The 22,817-nt window shown below is 48.8% G+C and overlaps 2 protein-coding genes across 2 annotated transcripts in view; one reads left to right on the top strand and one right to left on the bottom strand.

The window, feature by feature from the left end:
- CACNA2D4 (calcium voltage-gated channel auxiliary subunit alpha2delta 4) overlaps window positions 1-22,817 on the top strand; it is a 133,353-nt gene that overhangs the window by 77,121 nt on the left and 33,415 nt on the right. The gene's annotated exons all lie outside the window — the stretch shown is intronic.
- Window positions 6,657-15,221, bottom strand: LRTM2 (leucine rich repeats and transmembrane domains 2). The gene is made up of 5 exons (XM_009647918.2): window positions 15,183-15,221; window positions 14,968-15,101; window positions 13,350-13,511; window positions 8,979-9,569; window positions 6,657-7,111 (listed from the first exon to the last, which is right to left on the bottom strand). The coding sequence occupies exons 3-5, from the start codon at window positions 13,417-13,419 to the stop codon at window positions 6,657-6,659; spliced, it is 1,116 nt and encodes a 371-aa protein (XP_009646213.1). The 5' UTR covers window positions 13,420-13,511; window positions 14,968-15,101; window positions 15,183-15,221.

Genomic DNA, 22,817 nt, shown 5'->3' on the forward strand with positions numbered 1-22,817 from the left:
AACAAAGAGCTACAGTGTTGTTCCAGAGGCGAGGAAATGCTTTACAGCGAAAGACTTAATCTGCTTATTTTACCAAAAAGAAGAGCGAGAGATGTTTTGATTAGAGTATAAAGTACCTTCACAGGGAGAGATGCTGGTTACTGAACATTTGGTTTTTTAATCTAGGGAAGAGAAGCCTAAAAAAAACCTGTGACAGGAAACCAAACAGATTCAAATAAGATATTCGGCATAAATGCTAACAGTGAGCATGAATAGTTACTGTAGTAAGTTACCAAGGGAAAAGGGTGTTTTTCATTTCTTGAATGTTCTTAAAATCAAAGGTAGATGCCTTTCTGGAAGATTCACCTTAGCTGCCTGTAAACACTCACTGTTGGACTTTATCTCTGTTTTCTGTTTCATAAGCTAAACAGATTGAGCTCTTTAAGCCTTTCACAGCAAGGCATTTTCTGCCACCCTCAAATAATGTTTGTCGTTCTTTCCCGCACGCTTTCCAAGTAGCGTGCGATACGCAGAAGGTCAGACTGGATGATCTAAAGTCCCTTCTGGTCTTTATACTCTCTGAATCCCTGCCTCTGTGAATTCATTAATGTTTCCAAGCTCCCGGAGAGCTGCCAAAGGCAAGCACTATAGAAATGCAAAGCATTGTTGTTACTCTGGATATTTCCCTTGAGCTTTGTGCAGAGCTGGTTGAATATCCAGTGTATCGTCTGTGCATATTTCCTCAAATGAAATACCTGCGTTAGTCACTTGTTCGGTGCCCTTTACGAGTTGATTTTCTGCAGCTGTTCTAACAAACAAGTTTATTCCCAAGTTAGGACACAGAAAAAGCAAAGGTGAAGGGCCAAATCTCAACTTGGAGCCCCGAGCAAAGAGTGGCATGTTGTTGTCCTGGCCTAGGAGCTCCACACAAAGCAAAGTTATTCTTAGCATCACGCTTTGCTTTCTTCTTGGCTCCGCATGCCCTGCACATGGCCTCTGCCTGGCTGCAGCACAGTGCCACTGTGGAAGGGAGAGGTCTAGCCCCTGTTGGTTGCTTCTACCCCACCCTCTAAAGGGAGAAAAGCTGTGAGGATGCTGCCTTGTCCCCAGATTTCCAGGGCTGCTACTGATACAGAGAGCTCCCCAAAATGACACAGGAAACCTTTATTTACTTACACTCTCGTCTGTAACTGTGCTCATCAGGGAATGCTTATTCTTTTGTCTGTGTTGCACAGTATTCTCAGAGGGAAGGCTTTTTGGTCCTCAGAAATCCCATGCTAGGACTTGTACTTATCTAATCAGAGGATAGAAGCTGACCCTCTGACCTGTGCTTCCAATCAGTGCTAGCAAACGTGGTTCCAGCCGGCACAGCAAGCTGCTGATGAACAAGATGCTGAGGAGGAATTCTATTTTATATATTTTACATGTATTACATGTACATATACATAATTACATGTTTATTTATGGTGTTAGATGTGCGCACGAGTAGATATGTATGCAGGGCAAATACATTTGCCAAATGAAAGATAATCGAGTTGCAGAAAATCACAGCCTGCTCCCAGATAATTCATGAACTGAAAAAGCCTGGAGTCATCAGATGAGTGTGTTGGCTTTGCTTTTTTTCTGCTCTGTATTTCTGGTATTATATGAACTGCTTAGTAGTATCTGTGTGCGCTCCTCTACCTACATGGCAAAATTAGATTAAACTATGTGTCATAGACACCATACCATTAAACAATAATGGTGGTTCTCTCGCGGCACATACCTTTTCCGCAGAGCAGATGCCTCAGCTGTTACCAGATTATGAGTATCTGGGTTCTGCTCCCAGTTTTTCGCTGCAGATCAAACTGGAGTATAACAGGGTGGCCGAGTGTAACAGTGTGAATGCAGTGGCACAAGGGTTTGCTTGTGGCAGGGTTTAACATCTTTTGTGGTTCCACACGCATCGGGGTGAGCTTTTTCTCACAGGAAGAGTGCTTGATGAATTGTGTATACATAGAACTGGAAGCTGAGAAGTGGGGAATTTAAACTTCTTAGCTGTGTGTGATAGACCTAGCCAGTGAACAGCTGGTGGAGAGACTCTTTTAGCTCCAGGGGTGACAGCTTGTGTACTTGGGGGTGCAATAGGATTAGATAGCAATTGCCATTCATTTCAAAATAACCTTGCTCAGGAGAGTCAGGAATCCGGACATGTAGGAACCCATAGCTCGCTGTTTGTTACTGTAAGTTTTATTGAACATTATGCTCTAATTAAAAAAATAATAAAAGAAAAAAGCTTTTGGAATCAATTTGACCTGAATATAACTCCATTGGCTTCTGCGTTCTTACGCTAGGGATTAATTTGGCCCTTTCTACTTTTATGTAATGAGCTGATTGCCACAGTATCTTATCCTTGTTACACAATCGCCCTTGTCTGGCTGTGTCCCCAGAGCAGTGTGTGTGTGTGTGTCTGTGTGTTTCTAGAGCTAGGGTCTCACCTTGACTGACTGCGTATTTAGTCCCACGGCCTCACCCTGACTACAGGCACATGCTTGCCTAGGGCTTACTGATATAGTATATGTCCATGTATATATGTGCATGTTCATTCTGAGTTCAAACGCTATGTACAGACAAGCACATGTATATTGGAGGGGTTTTTCAGGGAATTCAGGGGCTTTTTCGTTTGGCTGGCTGTATCCCTGCAGTGTTTGTTTTTGCAGGGTGTAGGGGAGAGAGGGAAGGTTACTATTAGAGATCTCATTTAAACAAGAAGGAGCATAGGAAAATACATTCTTTATTATTCTTCTGTAACAACAAGCCAGAAATATAATATACCTTTAAAAATTTTCTGTCTCATGCCAAAGAAACCTCCATTCAATCATTTTAGAAAATCTTGTTGCTCTCCCTCAAACAATAACAAAAAGAAAAAGAAATTACAAGTGCCATCTGTTCCCTGCAAGAAATGCGCTTGCCTGTACCACAGGTGGGCATGTGGGGAAGGGGAGCAGGGGGGGCGTAAGGGGTGTTTCTGGTGGCTCTGCCAGCCCCTACATTGCCCTGACACGTGTTGGACCTGCCTGCCCCAGATGACCGTTTCCTGAGGGCAGGCACCCGCATGGGGCACTGGTACACCTGCCTGCAGCAAAGGGTGGGTTCAGGGGGATTCCCCACATGCCTAGCCATGCCTGCAGGGAGAATGGGAGCCCCTGTCCCCCCACACCAGAGGAACCCATTGCCTGGGCACACAAGGAACACTGGGTCTCGTTCCGTATCTGGCATCCCACAGGAGAGCTTCCTTTCTGACCATGCTGGGTACCATGTTCCCTAGAGTGCCTGTGGACAGTGCAGCAGCTCAGTCACCCGAGGGCAGCCTGTTTTCCAGGTCTGCTAGGGAGCAGAGGAGGAACCTGTTTGCAAACAGTGGTATAAAGAGGGCATTTCCCAGTGAACCCTGTTGCTCTGCTCTGCATGAAAGAGGACGAGTCCTTGTCCTTCCAAGCACGGTATTTGCTTTCCAGTGGGACTCCCCATAGCAGCCAGCCTTCATGTTTCTCAGCAACTCTCTTTTCTCCCCTTTCCTGTCTTCTCCTTTCCTTGGTGGGTTTCTAAACATAGCAGTCCCTTGTCTAGGGTTGAGATGAATCCAGACTTTCTGCCTTATAAATGAAAACAAAAAAGGAAAGGATGGGCAAGGTCATCATCAACCCCACAATACAAGATGTAGAAAATATTATTAGCAACAAAGAAAAATTGGTCAGGGCAGGAGGAGATCACAGGGAAGGTGCAGGGAAAGGAGGATTTCACCCCCCCCAACCCCTGCATTGTCCCCTGCCTCCCTCCCATTCATTTTACCTCTAGTCTATCGCCTTAAAAACAATCTCTCTCACACTCTTGCTCACTCACACACACACGCTCACACACACACGCACACACACATATATAGATCCCATTTGTTTTGTGCAATATTTCACCATTATTTGATGCAAGTAAAATATAGATCTATAAATATACCACTCTGACTCAAGTCCCATTTCAAGTATGATTGCGGAGTCCAGTATGGTAAAGGGAGAAGTTCTCCTGAGAGGGAGGTTGGGGAGAGGTTTGGATCCAGCAGGCAGAGTCTAGTCCTGGCTTGCTGGCAAGGTGGAGCAGAAGTAACACGCATACGGAGTCTGCAGTGCACCAGTTCTGCCCTTCAGAGCGGGCTACGGTTGCAGCAGATGGGTTAGTTGGAGTTGCTATACAGTGCATGGGGGAAGAGTCCTTCCTCCTCACATCTTGCCAGCCCCCCTCCTCCTCCTCTTCCCCACAAGCAGTGTGCTGGGAGTGGGAGTATGGTGTGTGTGCACACTTTTGGTTGGACTACTTCTCCCAGTCCTTCTTCCAGGGCAGCCTGGTCTTCTGCTTCCTGAAGAACATCCTCCTCTGTCCCATGCATCCCTGTGTCAAGGGGAAGTCATGCCAAAACAGCTCCGAGCATCCTGTCTCTTTGCCTCTGGTGGCCCTGGGTAGGCCAGGAGGGATTTTGCCACTCCAAGCTTTGATTAAGGACTTGGCATTGTGTGCCCATGGGTCAGTACAACCACCTGTCTGGGACCAGAAGGGGGTGAGGAGCCAGCGTGCATTGCTTCCACAGGGATTCAGCAGCAGCAAGCAGGAGGGCTGTGAGACATCCAAAGGCATTGGGATCCAGCTGGAGCAGGAAGAGGTGACGTGCCCTGGCAGGGTCTACCTGCAGTGCATGCTGGGCTCTGAACACAGGTTGCAAGTGAAACACCCTGCAAAGCTGGGCTGGCTGCCAGCTTGTTTCCTGATGGCAGGGATCACACCATCCACAGGCACTGCGGATGCACGACCTTCGGTGTCATCTTCCTCGCCCAGGAATACCCACTGTGACGGGTTAGAGCAGGTTACCATGGCAATGTGCGCTCTCCCCTGGAGACAGCATTTTATCCCACTTCCAGTGGTACAAAATGAGTCCGTATGTTGAGTTCCTTTCATTTTTTTCCCCTCTCACTTTATTTCCACCCCCTCCCCCCGTCAGGTCAGAAAGAGCTAAGACTAATAGGAGGCACTGCAGTCTGAGGGCTTTAAAATCTGATTGGGGGAAGTCACCCTACATGACAGTGGCAGTGTGCGCAGTCGTGTGTCTGGGCACACTCACGTGCAGCAGTGGATGGCAGTGAGCACAGCAGTGATGGTGAGGGGAGCGTATCTGGGCTGTACTGTGTACAGTGTTGGCTGTTGGCCCCTTTCTGGGCTCCCCCACCTGCCCCATGCTGTGGTTCAGGTTTCAGCCTTTACCTCAACACCTTCCAGAATTGTGCCTCCCCCCCTGCCCCACAATTTTCAGTCACCCCAGCTGCATAACCACCTCCATACATCATGCTTGCCCCCCTCTGCCAGCCACACTAGCTCTTGGGTTGTGTGTTGTCTTCTCCCGCCACCTTCCCCTAGGCTCACACTACTCCTCAGCATGGCTTACGCTACCAAGGCTGGTAAGCCACCTCCTCCTCTAGTCTTTCCTGATGACCCACTTCTGCTGTGCCAATCAAACATTTCCAAATAGAGGCTTCATATCCTTACCCTCTCAATTTATCATAGAAAACATAAAATAGGTAACAAGAACACACCTTATTTTTTTTTTCATGCTGTGTACTCGTTTCCACAGACTCATGCTGTACCCTTAAAAACTTTGCCTTTCTCCATCTTCTCCTGCCCATTTCAACTGGCTCTGCACTATGGCTGAGATGTTTTTGAAGGCTCCTCAGGGGCAAGGTGCATGTATTTTGTCTGAAGCAGAAGGTGCTATGCACTGTTATGATGAGAGTAAGGCTGAAGGTATTCATGGCTGCATGCAGAGGGCAGATGTGGCTCTGCATGCACAGGTGGGGTGCCTGGATGTTTGGGGGCTCTGTGTGTGTTGGGATCAGAGTAAGTCAGGAAGTGTGTGTGTGTACAGGAGGACGGCTCCCTATCTGTGCAGCTCTAACGAATGACGTGTGTGTCAGCTCGCAGATTCAGACTTGGCCAGGAGCAAAAAGAGGGATGCTGTGCTCCCTGTCAGCATATTAGAGTGATACAGGTATCTTTCCACCTTTAAAAGTGAGAGGGGCAATCTCCCCCCTGGCTGCTGTCATCCCCTAGGGACCTTCCCTCCTTTCTGATGTGCTCTTGGCAGCACTGACTTGTGGGGTGCGCAGCAACTTACTGTCACGCAACAGCAGTGACCCTAACAGTGAGGCATGGACACTTCTGGTGTCCTGCTCCTCACACAAGCTTTCACAGAGTTGCTCTCTCTGTTTGCAGAGAGCTCTTGACAGGATACAGGATGACTCAGGACTGAAGCTGAGAGGATAACACAGGTTCCCAGAAGATGCCAGCTGCCTCCACAGCAGGCATGCGAGGGAAGCCCTGTGCAAGGGCATGAGGCACAGCAAGCACTCGAGGTCTGACTCTACTTTATTTGTCTGGGAGGGCCCAAGGGCGAAAGGACACAAAATGGGCCTGGGGCAGAGGAACAGAAATTGAGCCAAGTGCCCTGACCCCCCAGAAGCATGTTGCATTACTTGGGTGAGTGGAGCAATAGCACAGTCTGTCTGTCTGTCTGTCTGGGAAGATGTATTTTGGGAGGACCCCATGCTTGACTGCTCTCAGGTACCTTTGTTCATTGCTGTCTCTTCCTTCCTAGAAGAGTTTCATGCCACAGAAGAGATTTGTTTTTGCTCTTCGTGTTCGCCTTCTGTGTCACCCATGAGCGGCTGCCTCTTCTTCAGCTCCCGGTGGTACTTGGCCATAAGGGAGGCATAGATGCAACCATAAGCAGCTGCCACCACCATCATGATGCAAACAATGCCGCAAACCACCCCTGCAATGATCACAGTGCCAATAGCCCGGCGCACGCTCACAGGCCTATATCGCTGTTTTTGAGGGCATCCCACACTGGGCTCCACTTCTGTTTCTTGGCCCGATTTAGATTTGGAAGGAGTTGGGCTTCCTTTGGTGCAGGGTGGGCCAGTATTGTCCAGCACGGTAGAGCTGTTCTCATCATCCAGCTGGGAGCAGTAGTTAAACATCTCCATGGGCACCATTCGCATATCCTTCCCTTTCAGCTCCTTGGGCAGGGTACATGCCAGCTGGTCGATTTTCCCACCTGTCCCAATAGAGATAATAGGAGTGAACCATGGCTTCATCCCAATACAGTGACAGCAGAGCTAGATCCTCAGGTGGGGGTAAGTTCCTATGACTCTGTTCACACCTACTAAGGATTTGCCTTACAGAAGTCAGGCATAGCAGCATTATGGTTATCAAGTGGGGAACTGCTTTACTATAGCAGTGGGGCTATAAAATGCAGTCCTTCATGCGTGAATGCATTGCTGAGTAGAGAGAGTATTCAGAGAGTTTCTCCTATCCCCAAAAGGCAGCCATGATCTAGTGCAGGATGTTTCTAGTGTTGAAGGGTGACACTGAAGTCAGGAGGTGCTGCAGACCCCATCGCCTGCCAGATCCACAGTGCATGTCAAAGGTGGAGGGAGGGAGTGCACCTCCATGCACTGGGCAGAAGCACACTTGATACCCTTTAAAATTATTGTTTTGTCTAACTTGGAGACATTTTGCATGCCTTAGCCCTCCACAGCTGGAACAGCTTCAACCATGGCAGCTGGCTGGGATCCTTCTGCCTAGGTTGGATTTGACAGTAGAGCTCATGGTGCGAGATATCTACATAGACATCTCTCAGGCCGAGGTATGAGAACCCTCTGAAACCGTCTATTAAGTCAGCCTCATACTGTTTAATCAGTTATGTAAGTGCCAGTAGAACCATTTTAGAAAAGGAGAAATTAAAGCAAAAAGATAGGACCAGGCTGTATCTTCTCAAAATAACAACAGACACACAGTCCCATCTTCTAACAACTAATCCATCCCCCCTCTGTGAAAATAGTGACAGATGTTGAAACAAATGCTTGAGCGAGTTTGGGCAATTTCTTTGGAAGGGGAAAAAAAAGCAAAATTATCTCCGTGTGCTTTCCGTCGGCTCTGTGATACGAGAGTCAAGAAAGAAAACAAACCAAAAAAAAAAAAGAGGAAAGTGGCACTCGTGCTTGTTTGATTCTGCTCACACAAATGCATATTCCAGACTGCAGTGTAGCCATAGGCATAGATAATCTCTTTGCAGCATGGCTGTGATCAGCAGGGATGTGACAGCTGACTGTTGCTATCCGCATGATTTGAGACCCTTTCCTACTCATTGGCTCCAGCAACAGAAGGTCAGGCCTTCAGTCATCATTCCTGCAAAATGTGCCATCTTTCTTTGAGTCGCAGCTTGTGAAAGCGTGTCATCCCATCAGCATTCGTGCTAAGCGATACCTACCTTTCCAGCCTTCCATATTTTGAGGAAAAGCTGGAAATACAAACTGGTCAAAAACTGCTTGTTTTGAAATGACGATTTTATAGCCAGTCTGACTCGGGGCCTGGCTTGTTAATTTGAGGTTTGGTTTGGGTTTGCCAATATTAGTTGCAGTATTTTCCTGAGTGGCACTGTTTCCTATGGTTCTTTTGTTGAAAACAAACCTGATGCTTTACAGTCAAATCTGGCTTTTACTTCTCCTGGCTTAAGGAAGAGAACAGGATGGTTATTTTCAAGCATGAAAAGCATTTCTTCTCTTTAGGCAGAAAGGGTGAGGGGAACTCATAATCCTAAAATTTTGATGTTATTTGAGGAAATTTCTTTCCTCTCAAAAAAAAAAAAAATCTTTCAGATTAGAAACAAAATAAGGAAATAAGAGATGTGGGGTTGCAGAGGACTTCTCAGCCTGGCAGTGTTGCTGTATGAAGGTGCAGTGGCACTAAACTGTCTCTTAGCATTGTAGCATGGTCCTCATGCTCCTTGGCTAAGATCTGGCATTTGGGTCAGCCTGACCTGCCAGATGTATCTGCCCGTGTTTCTTCCCTGCCCGCCTTTGTCTGCCTTCCTGTGGAAAACCAGTGCTTCCACACTTAGCTCCCACTGCGCGAGCACCTACCTCGGTAGGAGAACCACTCCATCCAGTGCTTGAAGTCTCGGAGGTTGCAGTCACATTCCCAGGGGTTATCCCCAACTTGGAGTTGCTGCAGGCTGGTCAGCGGTTCGAAGGTCACCCTGTCCAGGCTCTGCAGGCGATTGGACCTGAGAGAGAGGGAGCGGAGAGCAGGCAGGTCGTCAAAGATGCCCGAGGGTATCTGGGCCAGGCCATTGATGGAGAGATCCAGCTGGCGCAGCAGGGCCGTGTGTTGTAGCAGGTCCTTGTCCAAGGCCCGAATGCTGTTGTTCCTCAGCTGAAGCTCTGTGAGGTTCCCCAGGTCGCTGAAGATGTTCTGAGGGAGCTGGTCCAAGAAGTTGTTGGATAGATCCAGCCTCTGTAGGGCAGAGAGGTTGGAAAACACTGCTCCCGGCAGGATGCTGAGTTTGTTGTTGAGAAAGAGGAAGGTCCTGGTGTTTGTGGGGATGTCTGAGGGGATGGAAGAGAGGCCCAAGCCGCTACAGTCCACTTCCAGGTTGCCACTGTTACACTTGCAGGAGGAAGGGCAAGCAAAGAAGGACTCGGCAGCACATAGCGAAAGCCAACAGCCAAGCACTGGTAGGTGAAAAGCAGGGGAGAGAGAGTGCATGTATTAGAGCAATGCATTCCCATCCTCACCCATCAGCACCTTGAGCACAGCTACGGCTACAATATGACCCTCACAGCAGGACTCTTCGCCGCAGTGCCCTGCAGTGTAATGAGCTTCCTCATAGATACATCCCTTTACTGCTGGCCTGCTCCCTGGCAGTATGACTTTCCTCTTAGCCCTTTTTTTTTTTTTTTTTTATGAGCAAGCAAGTAAATATCCTTCCAGTTTCACGAGGAAGTATGAACAGTGCATCCCAGAGGACTTTGCTGCCAGATACTAGAGCACTAGAACCTGTCGGAGGAGAATGGAGCAGAAAGCGGTGGGAGGTGTCACCTCTGATAAAGGACAGCTCTTTCTAAACAGTCAGGGTTGAGCGGGAAGGGACTGGTATGTGTTTAAGAAGCTCTATTTTTTCAGAAATAGGCATGTTAATGAAAAGTTTTTAAGAAAAATGGAAACAAAACAACCTACATCTCAGGGGTTGGACTAGATGACCTCTAAAGGTCTCTTCCAACCCAAAACATTCTGTGATTCTATGATACATTCAGTTGCGCTCCTACAGTTTGAATCCTAACCTTTGTGATAGATCAGACTCAGGTCTAAGTTAGCCTCAGAATCAGGGTATAGTTTGCTATCCGTATCCACAGTGTGTTGTGTAGGTCTTGTGGCAAGAGACTTTTTTATGAATTAGATTACAGTACAAAAGGATGACCAAGAAAGCGATTAAAAAAGCAGCAAGGAAACCCTAAACCACTGGATACCTGGTACTTGCCATTGTTCCCAAAATAGTTTCTGAATCCCACAGCAATAGCCCCGCAAGGATCTCCTCTGACCAAAATTGCCCATAGCAATGAAGATGAGGAAAAAAATTGCAGGTTGGTAGTTGAAGAAAGGGGTGTTAGGAAAAGGGTTAATCCGCAAACGAGCATTTTAAGAGCTGTCGTGGATCAGCATTCCAGACATGGGTCCAGATCCTTGCGAGTGGTATCAGGGCAGTAGTTTCCAGCCCTTCCTGGGAGCCAGTGGCTTTTAAAACTCTCCTTTCTGTGACAAAGAAGCACCAGCAACAGGAAAGCAAGCTTCGTGCCTCCTGTCATTAAAGGAGTGGGAGTAATGTTTAAGCAGACTATGTAAAACATTTGCATCCTTCAGCTTAATTCCTTTTGTGGAACTGAGAGTAATTTCTTCAATGTGGGAAGCAAATTCAGCTCCCTTGCTGTTTTGTAAGGTGACAAGTTTGAACATTTGACTAAAACTGAGGCAGGTTTGTCTCTACGTCGTGCCCTGTCCTCTCCACTTCTCACTTGTCTTCAGAGAAAGCAGTCACTTGGAGTTGGTAGAGTCTTTTTATGGGTGAGTGATAGCTAAAGTGGATGCCTTTATTGTGTTGCCATTCTTTCCTGGACTGGAAACCAGATTCTTCTGTCCTGTGTGTTGGGGTTTTTTTCCAAAGAACCAACAAGCAGGTGTTTTGTTTCTTAACCCCAAGGGAACTGTGAAAGAACTGTCACAGGAGAGGGAGCCGGTCAAGACCCATGCTATGGAGAAGCTCTGCCTGGAACAGCTCTGCAGTCAGCCATGCTCTTCCTCTCTTCCCTCGCAGCACTCTCACTCGAGTTTGGTCTGCTCCGTAGCCCATTTTTTCATATCGACTTGGTTTCTGTCAGTGATGCTGCCTTCATACTCAAATCCTCTCATCCTGTGTCAGCTCTTTTTGTGTTCCCAGCAATCCATGTGAGAATTGGCAGAGTTTTGGACTGGTAGCCTAAGGAGACTCCACAGCTTGGATCCTAAGGTATATGACTTTATTAAGGACCAAGGGATAAGTGTTCAGAGAGAGTGTCTCTGCTCTTTTTTTATTTCATCCATCTTTCACAGTTCCTTCAAGAATTTTTTTCTGTCATACAGTTGAGATCTCAGGTGCACATTAGCCCAGGCCGTGGCAGTCTGTGTGCTCTTTTAATGATAATTATGGATCCTTATGATGAAATACAAGAGAGATCTTTACCCTGAGTACGTCTGTGCTTTCTTGTCATGCAAAGGTTGGGGTCAACAGCAGAGATTGCCATGAAAGCAGTTCACAGCCTATGGACTGGTGCAGTGCAGGTACTGTCTGCCTGGCTGATATTTAATTCCGTTCAGAATACATTGCGCTCTTTTTGTAGGGAGAGAATTAAAAGAATGGGAGCTAGGGTGGGGAAGGGAGAGAGCCATGAGTGACTCAAGTGACCCCATCTTTTCCTGGATGCTTAACAAAAGTACAGTATTAATAATAGATTGACAGCTGTGATGATGAGATAACACTTAGCTGCTTTGTACACCAAGAAAGGCAAGAGCAGACTGTGTGTAATGCTATACAGGTGGCATTCTGTTCAGGGCTTATCTCTCAAAATACCTACCTGCCACCGGCCCCCGCTGGGCAGCTGTGGGGTTCCACCAGTAGGGCTGCTGGCAGTGGCTGGTAGGAGCAAAGTCTCAGGCAGCTGGTTGTGGTTGTGTTCAGGAACTGGACTTATGCCAAGTTTCTGCAGCCGTGTAGGATGTGCCAAAAATGTCTTGTTGTTACCCATATATTGCTTTATGCTCTTGGAAATATTTTACTAAAATCATAGAGAGGAGAAGGTCTGATTTCATTTTCAGTCCCTGCAACGGATGCAAGTGAGCTGAGACCAAGGAATTCATTGCACTGGTTAGGATGCAGCGTTACGGGGAATAGAGGCAGGGAAGCAATAGAAAGAACTCGAAGCTGTCTTCCAGCCCTACAGAAGGATGAGTAGTGTGTGGTTTTGTGTTAGGGGAAGATGAAGTTACTTTGTGGGGTGTTTGGTGACTCTAGTAGGTGGCAGAAAGCTGATCCAGGAATATCAGATTAAGTCAAGACTCAGTAGCATTCATTGTAAATAATGTATAGAGCAGACTAGTCTGTGAGGATGGATTACAAAGATGCTCATTGTCTGGAGAAGGAAATCATTCCCCCAGCTTCTTATAGTGGTACCCCCACATTTGATCAGGAGGATGGGAGCAAGGGAAACCACAGACCCACTCGGCTGCCTGGGCATGCAGTAGTTATGGACACTCTCCAAGAGTTCCCTTTCCTCTGCTGGCGGTGCCCAGATGCTTCTCTGAAGTGCAGGTACATTCCCTGATGCCCCACATCACCCTAGCAGTCTCTGCTCTGCACTCAGGGATACAGGGATACTCAGGCTCCCCAGTCCACTGAGAAGATGTGCAAGCTGAACTTTTACAATTTAATTTAGAAGAGATCTTCTTTATTTACTCCTTGATTTTCACTACATGTGGCAGTGCCCAGTAGGACAATTCTGCATTCGCATCCTGCATTCCCTTCTAAAATCTGTCATGACTTCTGCCGTGAAGAGCTGGGAACCTTGCTCAGCAGCCTACCTATAAACCCCTACTGCAGAGAGGAGCCTGCATCTTACAGGATGCCAATCTGAGACATGTTCGGAGTGGATCTTTGTGCGGTGGTATCTGTTTCTCACCTGCTGGGCCCACTGGAATTCAGAAGCAATCATCACTCACTGTCCCACTTTAAGCCCATCTTCAGCTTTAGAGTCTCGCTCTCCCTCCCAGCTAGCCTGGCCTCTAAAGGAATCAGGAATTAGTTCAAACATCTCCATTCTTAGCTGTCCCTCTCCCCTATTCTTAACCCTGATGTGACCTATTTTCTTTCCACTCCCTTGACAAACAGGATCATCGTACTTAGTACCTGAGTAGGCATTACTTACGACAAGCTTCTTGCCACCTCATGAGGAACCTGCTCCTCCACTGGTGGCCAGCAGTTGTAGGCAGCATCATTGTCTTCTCCAGCGTGTCTTCACATCCACCAGCCAGCCTGGCACGTGGCCCCAAAAGGAGGAGGAATGACCTTGTAGCCTGCCTGCCAGGTCCTGGAGGGGGAGAGCAGAGCAGAGTGGGTGGGATTCGGTTCCCTGGGTGCAGGAAGTGGGGCTGGGCTCGGTGTTGCCCTTTCCCCTCCCAGCTAGTGTTTTGCCTTTGAGGCATCAGCTCCATTTTTGAGGAGAGACAGGGAATGTTTCAGAAGGCGCAGCATGACGAAGGTGCAGTGTTAATTCAGTTTGAACCTCACTGTGCAGAAATAAGGCCTGGTTCACTTAAGAGACGAGCCCGTGCTTGAATAGCCTGCTATGGTAGCTACTTTAGCCTCATGCTCAAGGTTAACCCCACGAATTGCTGAGGTGACCCTGCTGGGGCAGCAGATTCCAGCTCATTCCCTCTGGCCGCCGCACAGGCTGGTACCACCTGTGCGTCCTCTCCCTGATGCACAGCTCAAGCTCACTGAGGTTTCGGCACCAGCGGCTGCCAAGCCCCTTCTCCCCCCCTCCCCATATTCCCCACCAGCGCTTCCTTTCTGGTTTAAGGTAAAATGGATGTGGTGCCTAGAGCGGGGCTGAGCAGAGCACAGCTTCAGCTTGGGGATTTCACACTGCAGCAACTGCAGGAGCTGAAGAGCGAGCAAGCCTCGGAGGAGAAGGGAGGACCTGGGGCGGGGGAGACTGAGTGGGAGTGTTGAAAAGAGAGGAATTACATCTTAATTAGAAGAAGGAAAAATGCTCAGTCTAATTAGAAACCCAAAGACCATAAACTCTCCCCTGACAATAAGTGACTGACAACAGGTTCCTCCTTCCTTCCCGCTTCCCTTTTGGATACAGGCAAGCAGGAAAAGAGGAAACACCGCGGACCCTCCTGGTCCCCCTGCTTGCTCTCTGACGTGCTGCCCACAGTCACAGCAGCAGTTAGATGGACACATTTCAACCAGGGTACAGAAATAAACCATCCTCCCTCCTCTCTGAGGGGCTCTGACAGCATCCACAGCGCTTATTTTAGCTGGGCGCTTCACTCCCACCGGGATGCTCTCCCCACACACGTGCCAGCTGCTCCCCCTCCCCCAGGCTCCCATGACTGATTGATTTTATACAGGAGTGTAAACCACCAGGAAATATTTAAATTAGCATCTCGGTGGGAAAGATAAGCAGGTTCAATGCCTGGACTAGTACATTTTTGCAAGGCTATTTAGATCATTTACCCAAATGCCAATGCACCAAATGGAGGAATAACTCTCACGGCACCAAAACCAATCCAACCTTCACCCGCTGCAGCCCTCCCCCCTCCCCAAACCAAGCTGGAGCCCCTTCCCTGCAGTCCCTGCTGAAGGAGAAGCTGCAACAAATAGCTGTCCCCATTCAGTGCTTGCGCTCGCCCTGGCTGAGAAGGAGACTTTCAGCCTCCCCCATACCAATGTCTCCATCCTAAATGCCACCCGTGAAGCCTCCTGTCCCCAGCTGTCGGTATCGACAAGGAGGATGAAAAGCCACAAGCACTTACCTGGAGGGGCTCTGACTGCAGCCACTTCCACCCGACTCCCCGGGCACTGCCCAGTTACGGTCTCTTCCTTCCCTCTCCCTCCTTGACTTTCACTCCCCGGCAGCAGGCTATCCGTGTGCTCTATTTAACTCCCTACAGCACAGGAATAAACGGCAGAGTTAAGCTGACAGCCACAGAGCCTTATCTGCCTGCTGGATAGTGGGAGTCAATCAGCTCCAAATCCCGTTGCCGAACGATCGCGTCCTTGCTCTCAGCATCAGGGGCTGCCTGCCACGCTCTGTCTTCCCCTCTTTCCCCACCTTCACTCCATCTAACTTTGTCAGGGTTATAGATAGCTCTGTTCCTTGCGCTCTTGCCTTTTGGCTCTGTTTTGTAACACCCCATCTGTATCAGCTGGCTCAGCTCCAATCAGGGGGGCTAAGCTTTAAAAAAAAAAAAACAACAAACCAAAAACCACCAGCTTCCTTGGGTGCTTGGTGACACGTCTCCCCTCTGTGGTCTCCCCTCAGCCCAAACCCCTGCTCAGGCCGTGGGCTGGTGTCTTCCCCCACCCCGCTCTGTGCAATTCAGCCACACCATCCCCAGGCGACAGTGGGGGGCTGGAGCAGCACCAGCATACCCAGGAGCAAGGATGGTGGCAGGGTCAGGGTTTCTGCCCCTAGCTCCTTCTGCTCTGGCAGGGCAAGTCCAGCTCTTGCACTGGTTTCTGGTACCTCACAGGCGCCTCTTCCTCTCAGGCAGCGCCAAGGCTCAAGCACAGAGTGCAGGGTGGGACGAGCAGCCGTGTATAAATAAGCCCTTTCCCTATGTTTAGAATTTATTACAGTGCATAGTGATTAACACCTGTTCAGGCTTTAATGCTGTCTCCTGCACTGCAACACGCACAAAGATGGAGGTGCCTTGATAAACCCAAGGCTATTAAAAGCGTGTCACATAAACACAGCACTCCCCGCCCCATGGATAGCAGCCACCCTTTGTGGACTCTTACACATGTTTCCAAGACTGAAAAGCAGCTATCTTCCTGTACATATGCAGATAATGGTTGCCAATCTGGCTTACCTTTACAAATGTGTGCACAGAGCTGGGCTTGCACACGTACTTCTGTGACCCATATTTATCAGCATTCATGTCTTGCACAAAACTGCCTGCTTCTCCAAGCATAACATATGCTCAGGTGGCAGAGCTGTATATGTGGAATAGGTAGAGGTTCCTGACTGCTGAAGTGAAAGGGACAATGAGCTTCTGCATTTATACCTTGAAGTAGTAAGTTTATCGACAAATTTTAATTCTAAGGATCCAGAAAAACACAGTTTTCTCCCATGCGTCTACTGCCCATAAGCACATTAGTGATTAATATTCTGCATCCAGAAGAGAGCAAGGAGGCAGGGAGGATTTTTTGAGAGTTTCTTTCATAAAGGTTTTCTCAGATTTGTCTTGAATTCTGACTTAATTAGCTGGTTTACTGTGGCCCAAGAGATGCCTTCTGCTCTGCAGAGCACCAGCCCAGCTGTGCTCACTGCCAACGCAGCGCTGGGAACCCCACACTCCGGGGGCAACTGGCACCTGCCCACACCTCAAGGCTCTCCAGAGCACAGCCAAATCCGGCTGCTTTCAGCCTGACAGCCAGGGACTTTTCCATCAGCAAGGACTCTGCCAGACCTAAGAGTGCCCATACACATACGCCCAGCCCAAGAGGAGAGGCACTGTGCCATCCGTTCTGAACTAGCGTGGCATTTGCCTGGGTTTCGGGGCTCGAGGCTGATCAGCATTGCTGGGGCTCTGAATGCTCCGAAATCACCCAAGGGCTCCACAATCCAGGCATTAGTCTTTCTTCCAGGCTTACTAGGTGGTTCCTTCTCCCTGGAGCAACATGTCAACCGAATGCCCTGTGATTCATGGGACACAGTGTCCAGAACTTTATTCCACGTGCTTGGAGTTGAGTCTCTTTTCCAGATTCTAGAGAAATGAACAGAGTAGCCTGTGGGGCTGGTGATGGCCTTTTCTTCTTGCCATTTGATATAGGACAGTGAGACAACTTTTTTAGTTCCATCTCAAAGCAACAGAATGAAATCATCCATTTCTGGCCCATGGGCTCCAGTGGCCAAAAATACACTGAGCTGAAGTGCCACTCGGACGTTTGGCCTGCTGTCAGACTCTAGAGGACTCTCTAATGAGGATTCCCCTAATTAGCTTGAACAGGGAACTTTACTGCTGGGGGGAATGCTGGGGAGATCGTAATAACTCTGCAGCACTTGCCAGGGCATAAAAGTTACAGCAGGCGCTATCACTGTCTTGTGCTTCCCTTCTCCCTGCCCAGACACCAGTAATGTTTGCAGTATCACTCTAAAGCCTTAGCTTTCCTAAGTCAGGTTCCAAGGAGCATACCGTGAGGGTGAGGAGGGTTTCAGTTTCCTGCATCCACATACTGTTTTATTAACACTTCCCAGTTCTGTGGCACCTTGGATCCAAAGCTTTCCACGTGCTCTACGAATGGCTCTTACCATGGTTGTAGGTTGTGGTGGTGTCATTTTGTATTTAATGACCCCCAGAAGTAAGGCTGAGGTCGTAGCCAGTAGTGCCTCTGGTCTAGGTAGGTGGATAAAGGTATCCCATTTTCCAGATGGGGACTCTGAGGCTAGGGAGACAGGTGACTGTGTCACTAGGATGAGTTGCAGTCAGAAACAGTGTCCATCAACTTCTGTCTCTGATTATCTCTCCTAGTCCTTTTGCACTAACCCTTGGATCATGGCTCAGGGATCAGACTCCGTTAACAGTCTGGCTTACAAGCGTTGGCAGGGCATGTGGGTGACCTATATTAAAAAAGGGTAGGTGACAGAGGCTGCAACAGATGCCACTGATAAATTATCAGGAAGCAGACGTTCATCCCTCCCCCACGCTCTCCTTGACAGGTGATGGCAAAGTCCCTTTCTCCTTCCAATGCTGAATTGCTTTAGCCTTTATCAGAAAAGCAGCAGGGTGAGGGAGGGAATGGAGGACACTTCAAGGAGATTATCTTTTTTCCCTTCCCCTTTCCTTGTTGCTTTTAGGATTCCTTTTCATTACCATCACCCATAATGTAGGGGGACAGTGGTAGCCCAGAGTCCAGTGATTAAAGCATGCTGTTCTACGCTTGTTCTTTCATCAGCCCTTGGGGAAGAAGAGTTGATACACAGAGGGCAGGGAGACACGGCAGCCGTGGGGTCTGATTACAGCAACTGGAAGTTCATGAAGTAACCTGGCTGATGGGTCCTAGGGGGGAATCATGCTCCTGACAGTACCACGAGTGGGTTTAGATGGCATGGAGGTGATGCCCATTCTTGGTCCCCCAACGGACCTAGGTCAGTCCAGCAAATTACTGACCACAAGAGGTCACCTCGTCTCAGCGGCAGCCCCCCATTTGTTGTCTATTTGGACTGCAAAAGCACCCAGAGGTGGCAGCCAAGCTCAGCAGCACTGTAGAAACACATATAGTGTGTGTCGCTGCCCCAGTGAGCTTCTAAGCTAAATAGCTGGGGGTTTTGTTGCCAGCACTTGCTGATTTATTAACACGTGTGTTCAGGATTCATTAGTGTTGTGCTGTCACAATCAATGGAAAGCACATTTTAAATTCATACTAGAAACCCAGCTGCAGAAGAAATGGTGCCATCTTACTTACAGTGATCGATCACAGCTAAGCAAAACACCTCACACAGAAAGCAATAAACTAAGTAGAAAGCATGCAAACTCCAGTCAGTATTGTAAGGGACTCTGCCACATTCCTGACCTGATGTGAAAAAAAACCCTCACCCTATCCTCTGGGATGTGAAGAGGTTAAAAAGCTTCTGATCTCTGAAAGGGCAATCAATGTGTAGGCACCTCTGAAATGCAAACGTGGTTGGTGTTAAAAAATGTTTCCTCCCCAAGCCCCTCCAAGAAAGATCAACTTTATCCCCATTTTATGGAGAGGCAGACTATGAGCGAGGTAAAAGTGGCTGCTGAGTTTGGCTGGCTGAAATCTCAGCTGCCCAGCTCTTGCTGCCTCATCATGAGCCCACATCAGTTCCCCATTCAAGATTTTCCAAGCTGCCAAGCACAGTGCTTGCACTGGATCGCTTGGGCTTGTACATGCTCTCCTGCCCCGCGGAGATGATCAGTAGGGCTTATCGGTTACACAGAGTAAAGGAGTTTCGGCTGGGCTTTGCCAAGGTTTCCTGATGGGCCTGTGGCAAAATCAGGGGAAAAGCTAGTTTTCTTGATTCCTCATCCTGTACCTTAACCAGAACACATTGTTTGCATCCCAAGCCTCCCTGACCAATGCACAATAACGAGACTGGGAGATGTTGGAGGGGCTGGAAGTACCAAGGGCATAGGCCTTCTTGAACCCTCTGAGAAAGCACAGAGCATCCGAAGGGGAACCAGGGCGGGTAGCACGGATGGGAAAGACCCAGATTGCTGTGGAGAAGTGGAATTCCTTGGGAGGCTGTGGAAGCAGGTGGGGAGACCGGGATATCCAACACGGGAGTGACAGGAAAGTCCCAGCACAGCGAGAGTGTGGCATATGGAGGAGGCCCAGAGCAGCAGCAGGAGGAGAGCTGAGGGGGCAGTTGACAGGAAGAAATCCAGCCATGTGTGTGCCAGCATCTTCTCCAAGTATTATTGAACGCGACAGACCACGTGCACGTTTCCTCCGTGCAAAACGGAGGCAGCTGAGAAAGGAAGCGGGTGAGGGAGTGGGAGAGGGGCTCAGAGGAGGGACACGTGAGCTGGCTACCCAGTTTCCTCCTCTTTTTCTTGACACAGAGTGATGTTTTTGTTCTTCTCACACTGTTGGCAAAAATTGGTAACCGAGTGAGATGTGGCGGGGGGTTCTACATGAAGACTGAGATAACATTTTCTGATCCAGCCGGGAACAGTTGGCTGTGGGTGGTGGCTTGTCACCAGCCCTGCCAATTCTAATCCAGATCCCAGTTTTTCTCTCAGCTGTGAAGAGCCTTCTCTACAACTTTAATTTCCTGCAGGGGTTAATCCCAGTGTCAGTAGTAGCTCAGGCCCTTAATCCTTGCACTCAGTCCCTTGACAGAAGGACTGTGGCTGCTCCCAATCCAGCAGGTCTGAGGGAGGCACTCTTCTGCCTCCAGCTCCTCCTTTGCACCCCGCAAGCATCCTCCAGCTCACTGGCATTTAAAATGCCTCTCCCCCGTTCCTGTCAAGCCTACCCTGGGGGGTTGGGTGGGTAGCACACCCCAGGGAGAGGCTGCGAGCAGACAAAGCAGCTTGGTGGGAGAATCCTGGTTCTGTGGTCCTCATCCCTCTCCCTACCCCACACACAGGTGTTTTCCACACCTCTTAGTTGGATGGTGCTCCGGATCCCAAAATAACCTCTTCCTTGTTTTTATTTGGGTGGTGTTCGAGAAGAAGGGTATGTATGGGCCCACATTTGTGAAGGGTTCTCCAAGGGCTCAGAAACTGTGAGGTGACCTAGTACCCTTCTTGGGCCTCTTATTAGGGGCAAAGGATGCATCAGATCTGTAACAAGGGAAGTGCCAGCCTGTCTGAGATGAGAGATACATTTATATGCATAGAGTAGTAGATGGATGTGCATCAATTTAGCAGCAAGATAAGAAAATACAAGGGTTTTGATCAACGTAAGCTCTCAGTTTACAGTTCTGTCCCTGGAGTGCTAGGCCAGACATCTGTCGAACAGCATAGCCAGACTGCCAAATCAGGGGGCTTCCAGATCAGTACCAAGAAACCCCTGTTGTGGGAGCCAAGGCACTTCAGCCATAAGCCTTTCTCCTTGTGCTTCCTCATTCCTAGAATCAGATGAGCTTCTGCAAGCCTGGGTGATCCCGTGCACACACAGTGTCCCACACCTGCTTACTTGCCACCATTCACATCTGCGTTAGCTGAGGTTTTGCCTTTTTTTTTATAGTCTGTATTCTGAAATATGCCTGGACCCCAAGATCACTAGCCTTCCTACTGCTTGACTCTTACTTTTGTTTCTGGTGGAGATGCCAACATGATGGAGAACTGATGCCACCTAAGCTGCTGAGAGAGTCCCTCCCCCTCTTCCTTACCCAGCAGCCTGGCTTCCCTTCCCCAGCTGCTGGCCTCTCAGAATCAGACCACTGGCTGCAAGGGTAGTGGCTTGCCACTTCGGCAGTTGGAGCAGGAGGAGGGAAAGGAGGTAGAAAACACTGTGGGATAAGGGAAGAACTTCACTACCATCTCACTTCACAAGTCTGTGCCCCAGGCATGCTCACAGGGACAGGGGTTATCCATGCATGTGGAGCGGTGGGGCAGAGCGCAAGATGCCAGCAGTAAAAATCCTCTGCTGTTATCGTAAGGGGATTGGTGACCCAGCACACACACAGCTCCTGGCAAACCTCCCAAGGAAAAGCTGACTCTCATTGTTCGTACACGATGAATTTATACTGAACTCCGAAGGAGACCTTTTTCTGCCTTAGTGAGTTGCATAGATCTGTTTCACTTGGTTGCCACTGTGGCACGAGGTCGGCAGTGCTGCCTGTTAGAGAGAGCCTGGAGTCCTTCTTCCCCTTCCCCATTGCCCCCATCACCTTCCCAGAGCATCCAAGAGGGGCATGCCCACAAAGTCCACACAAACTGTATGGGGTCCGGGCTGCTGCCTGCAGCTCCAGGGGTGCCTGAGGATCTCTGGGACGCACTAACACTCTTTACAAGCTGGGAACATTGCCCATAGCTCAACAAGACGTGGTGACAGCTCTCACAACCCAGAGCTCCAGCCAGGATCCTTGGTTGCATCTGGGCTAGCGCACACATCACAGCCCCATGCTGCAGAGCTTGCTGAGGCTGGGGGAGGTCTTCAAATTTGATGTGACTTTAGTCTTCTGGAGGGTTTGCAGCCATAGAAGAGGTATGGGCATGGCAACATTCACATCCCATCAAAATCACTAAATGCAAATGATTGTGGAGAGCAGGGCCCACCTTCAGCCCCCAGACACATACGTCGCAGCAAAATGGCAACAGCAGCTCACCCTGCTCTGAGGAGCACCAGCAGCAGAGAGCCTCAGCAGGAGTGGAAAGAGAGCCCAATTGCAGAGTGCTAGGTCAAGTTGCCTCTAACAGCTCCTCTCCAGACTTTGGATGTGGTCCTACTCTTTTATTCCTCATGTGAGGGCATGGTCCATGGAGAAGGAAGCTTCCCAGCTTCCCAGCCTCCTTGGAGTGAGGAAGAGTGTGGTAGCAGGGCCCATCTTCAAAGTAATAGCCTTTGCTTGCAGCCATTCGTGAAGTTCAGACTTGTATGGCCCTTCTGTAAATTTAGGTCTCAGTCCTTCCTGTGATGGGTGTGAGGCGTTGCAGTGTATAAATAATGGAGTCTTTTGTTTTCTCATTCATAAAAAAAGTGTCATTTTATTATTTTTTTTAAATTGCCATACGATAAAATATGCCATTTGGCATACTTAAATGTGAGTTAATACCTGCACAACCTTAATTCAGCCGCTTGCATATATGCATTACAACACAGCCTTTGCTTATCCAAGCAAGAGCTATATTTTTTTCACAGGACCCCGTCTCATACTCAGTGCAAAGGACACATGATACTCAAGCTAACAATGAGGATGTTGTAATAAATAAGGCTATTTTTATATGGTCAGCATTAAATATTAAACTGCAGTTTTGGCAGGTGGCCACAGTCTGTACATTCCTAATTTTGCGGGTGCCCAACATGAGACACAAGGGGCCATTTTGGAGAACTGCTGAGCACTCACAGCTGTTTTCCAAAATGCTGGCAGCTTAGCCAGTAAACTGGTACCATCTCGAGGACTGAGTGGAACCAAGAGCCAAGAGGCCCCAAGCTCCGGTCTTGCACCTGCTGCTCCTTCCCC

This window comes from Egretta garzetta, unplaced genomic scaffold (genome assembly GCF_000687185.1).
Source record: "Egretta garzetta isolate BGI_Z169 unplaced genomic scaffold, ASM68718v1 scaffold511, whole genome shotgun sequence".
In the NCBI taxonomy this organism is placed as follows: Eukaryota; Metazoa; Chordata; class Aves; order Pelecaniformes; family Ardeidae; genus Egretta; species Egretta garzetta.

Excerpts from the sequence above, each read along its gene's own strand:
- LRTM2 (XM_009647918.2), bottom strand. The coding sequence starts at position 13,419 with ATGATGCTGCCTACAACTGCTGGCCACCAGTGGAGGAGCAGGTTCCTC. Across the intron at positions 9,570-13,349 it reads GAGGTGGCAAGAAGCTTGTC|TGCTTGGCTGTTGGCTTTCG; the intron begins GTAAGTAATGCC and ends TTCACCTACCAG. Across the intron at positions 7,112-8,978 it reads GGAGTGGTTCTCCTACCGAG|GTGGGAAAATCGACCAGCTG; the intron begins GTAGGTGCTCGC and ends CTATTGGGACAG.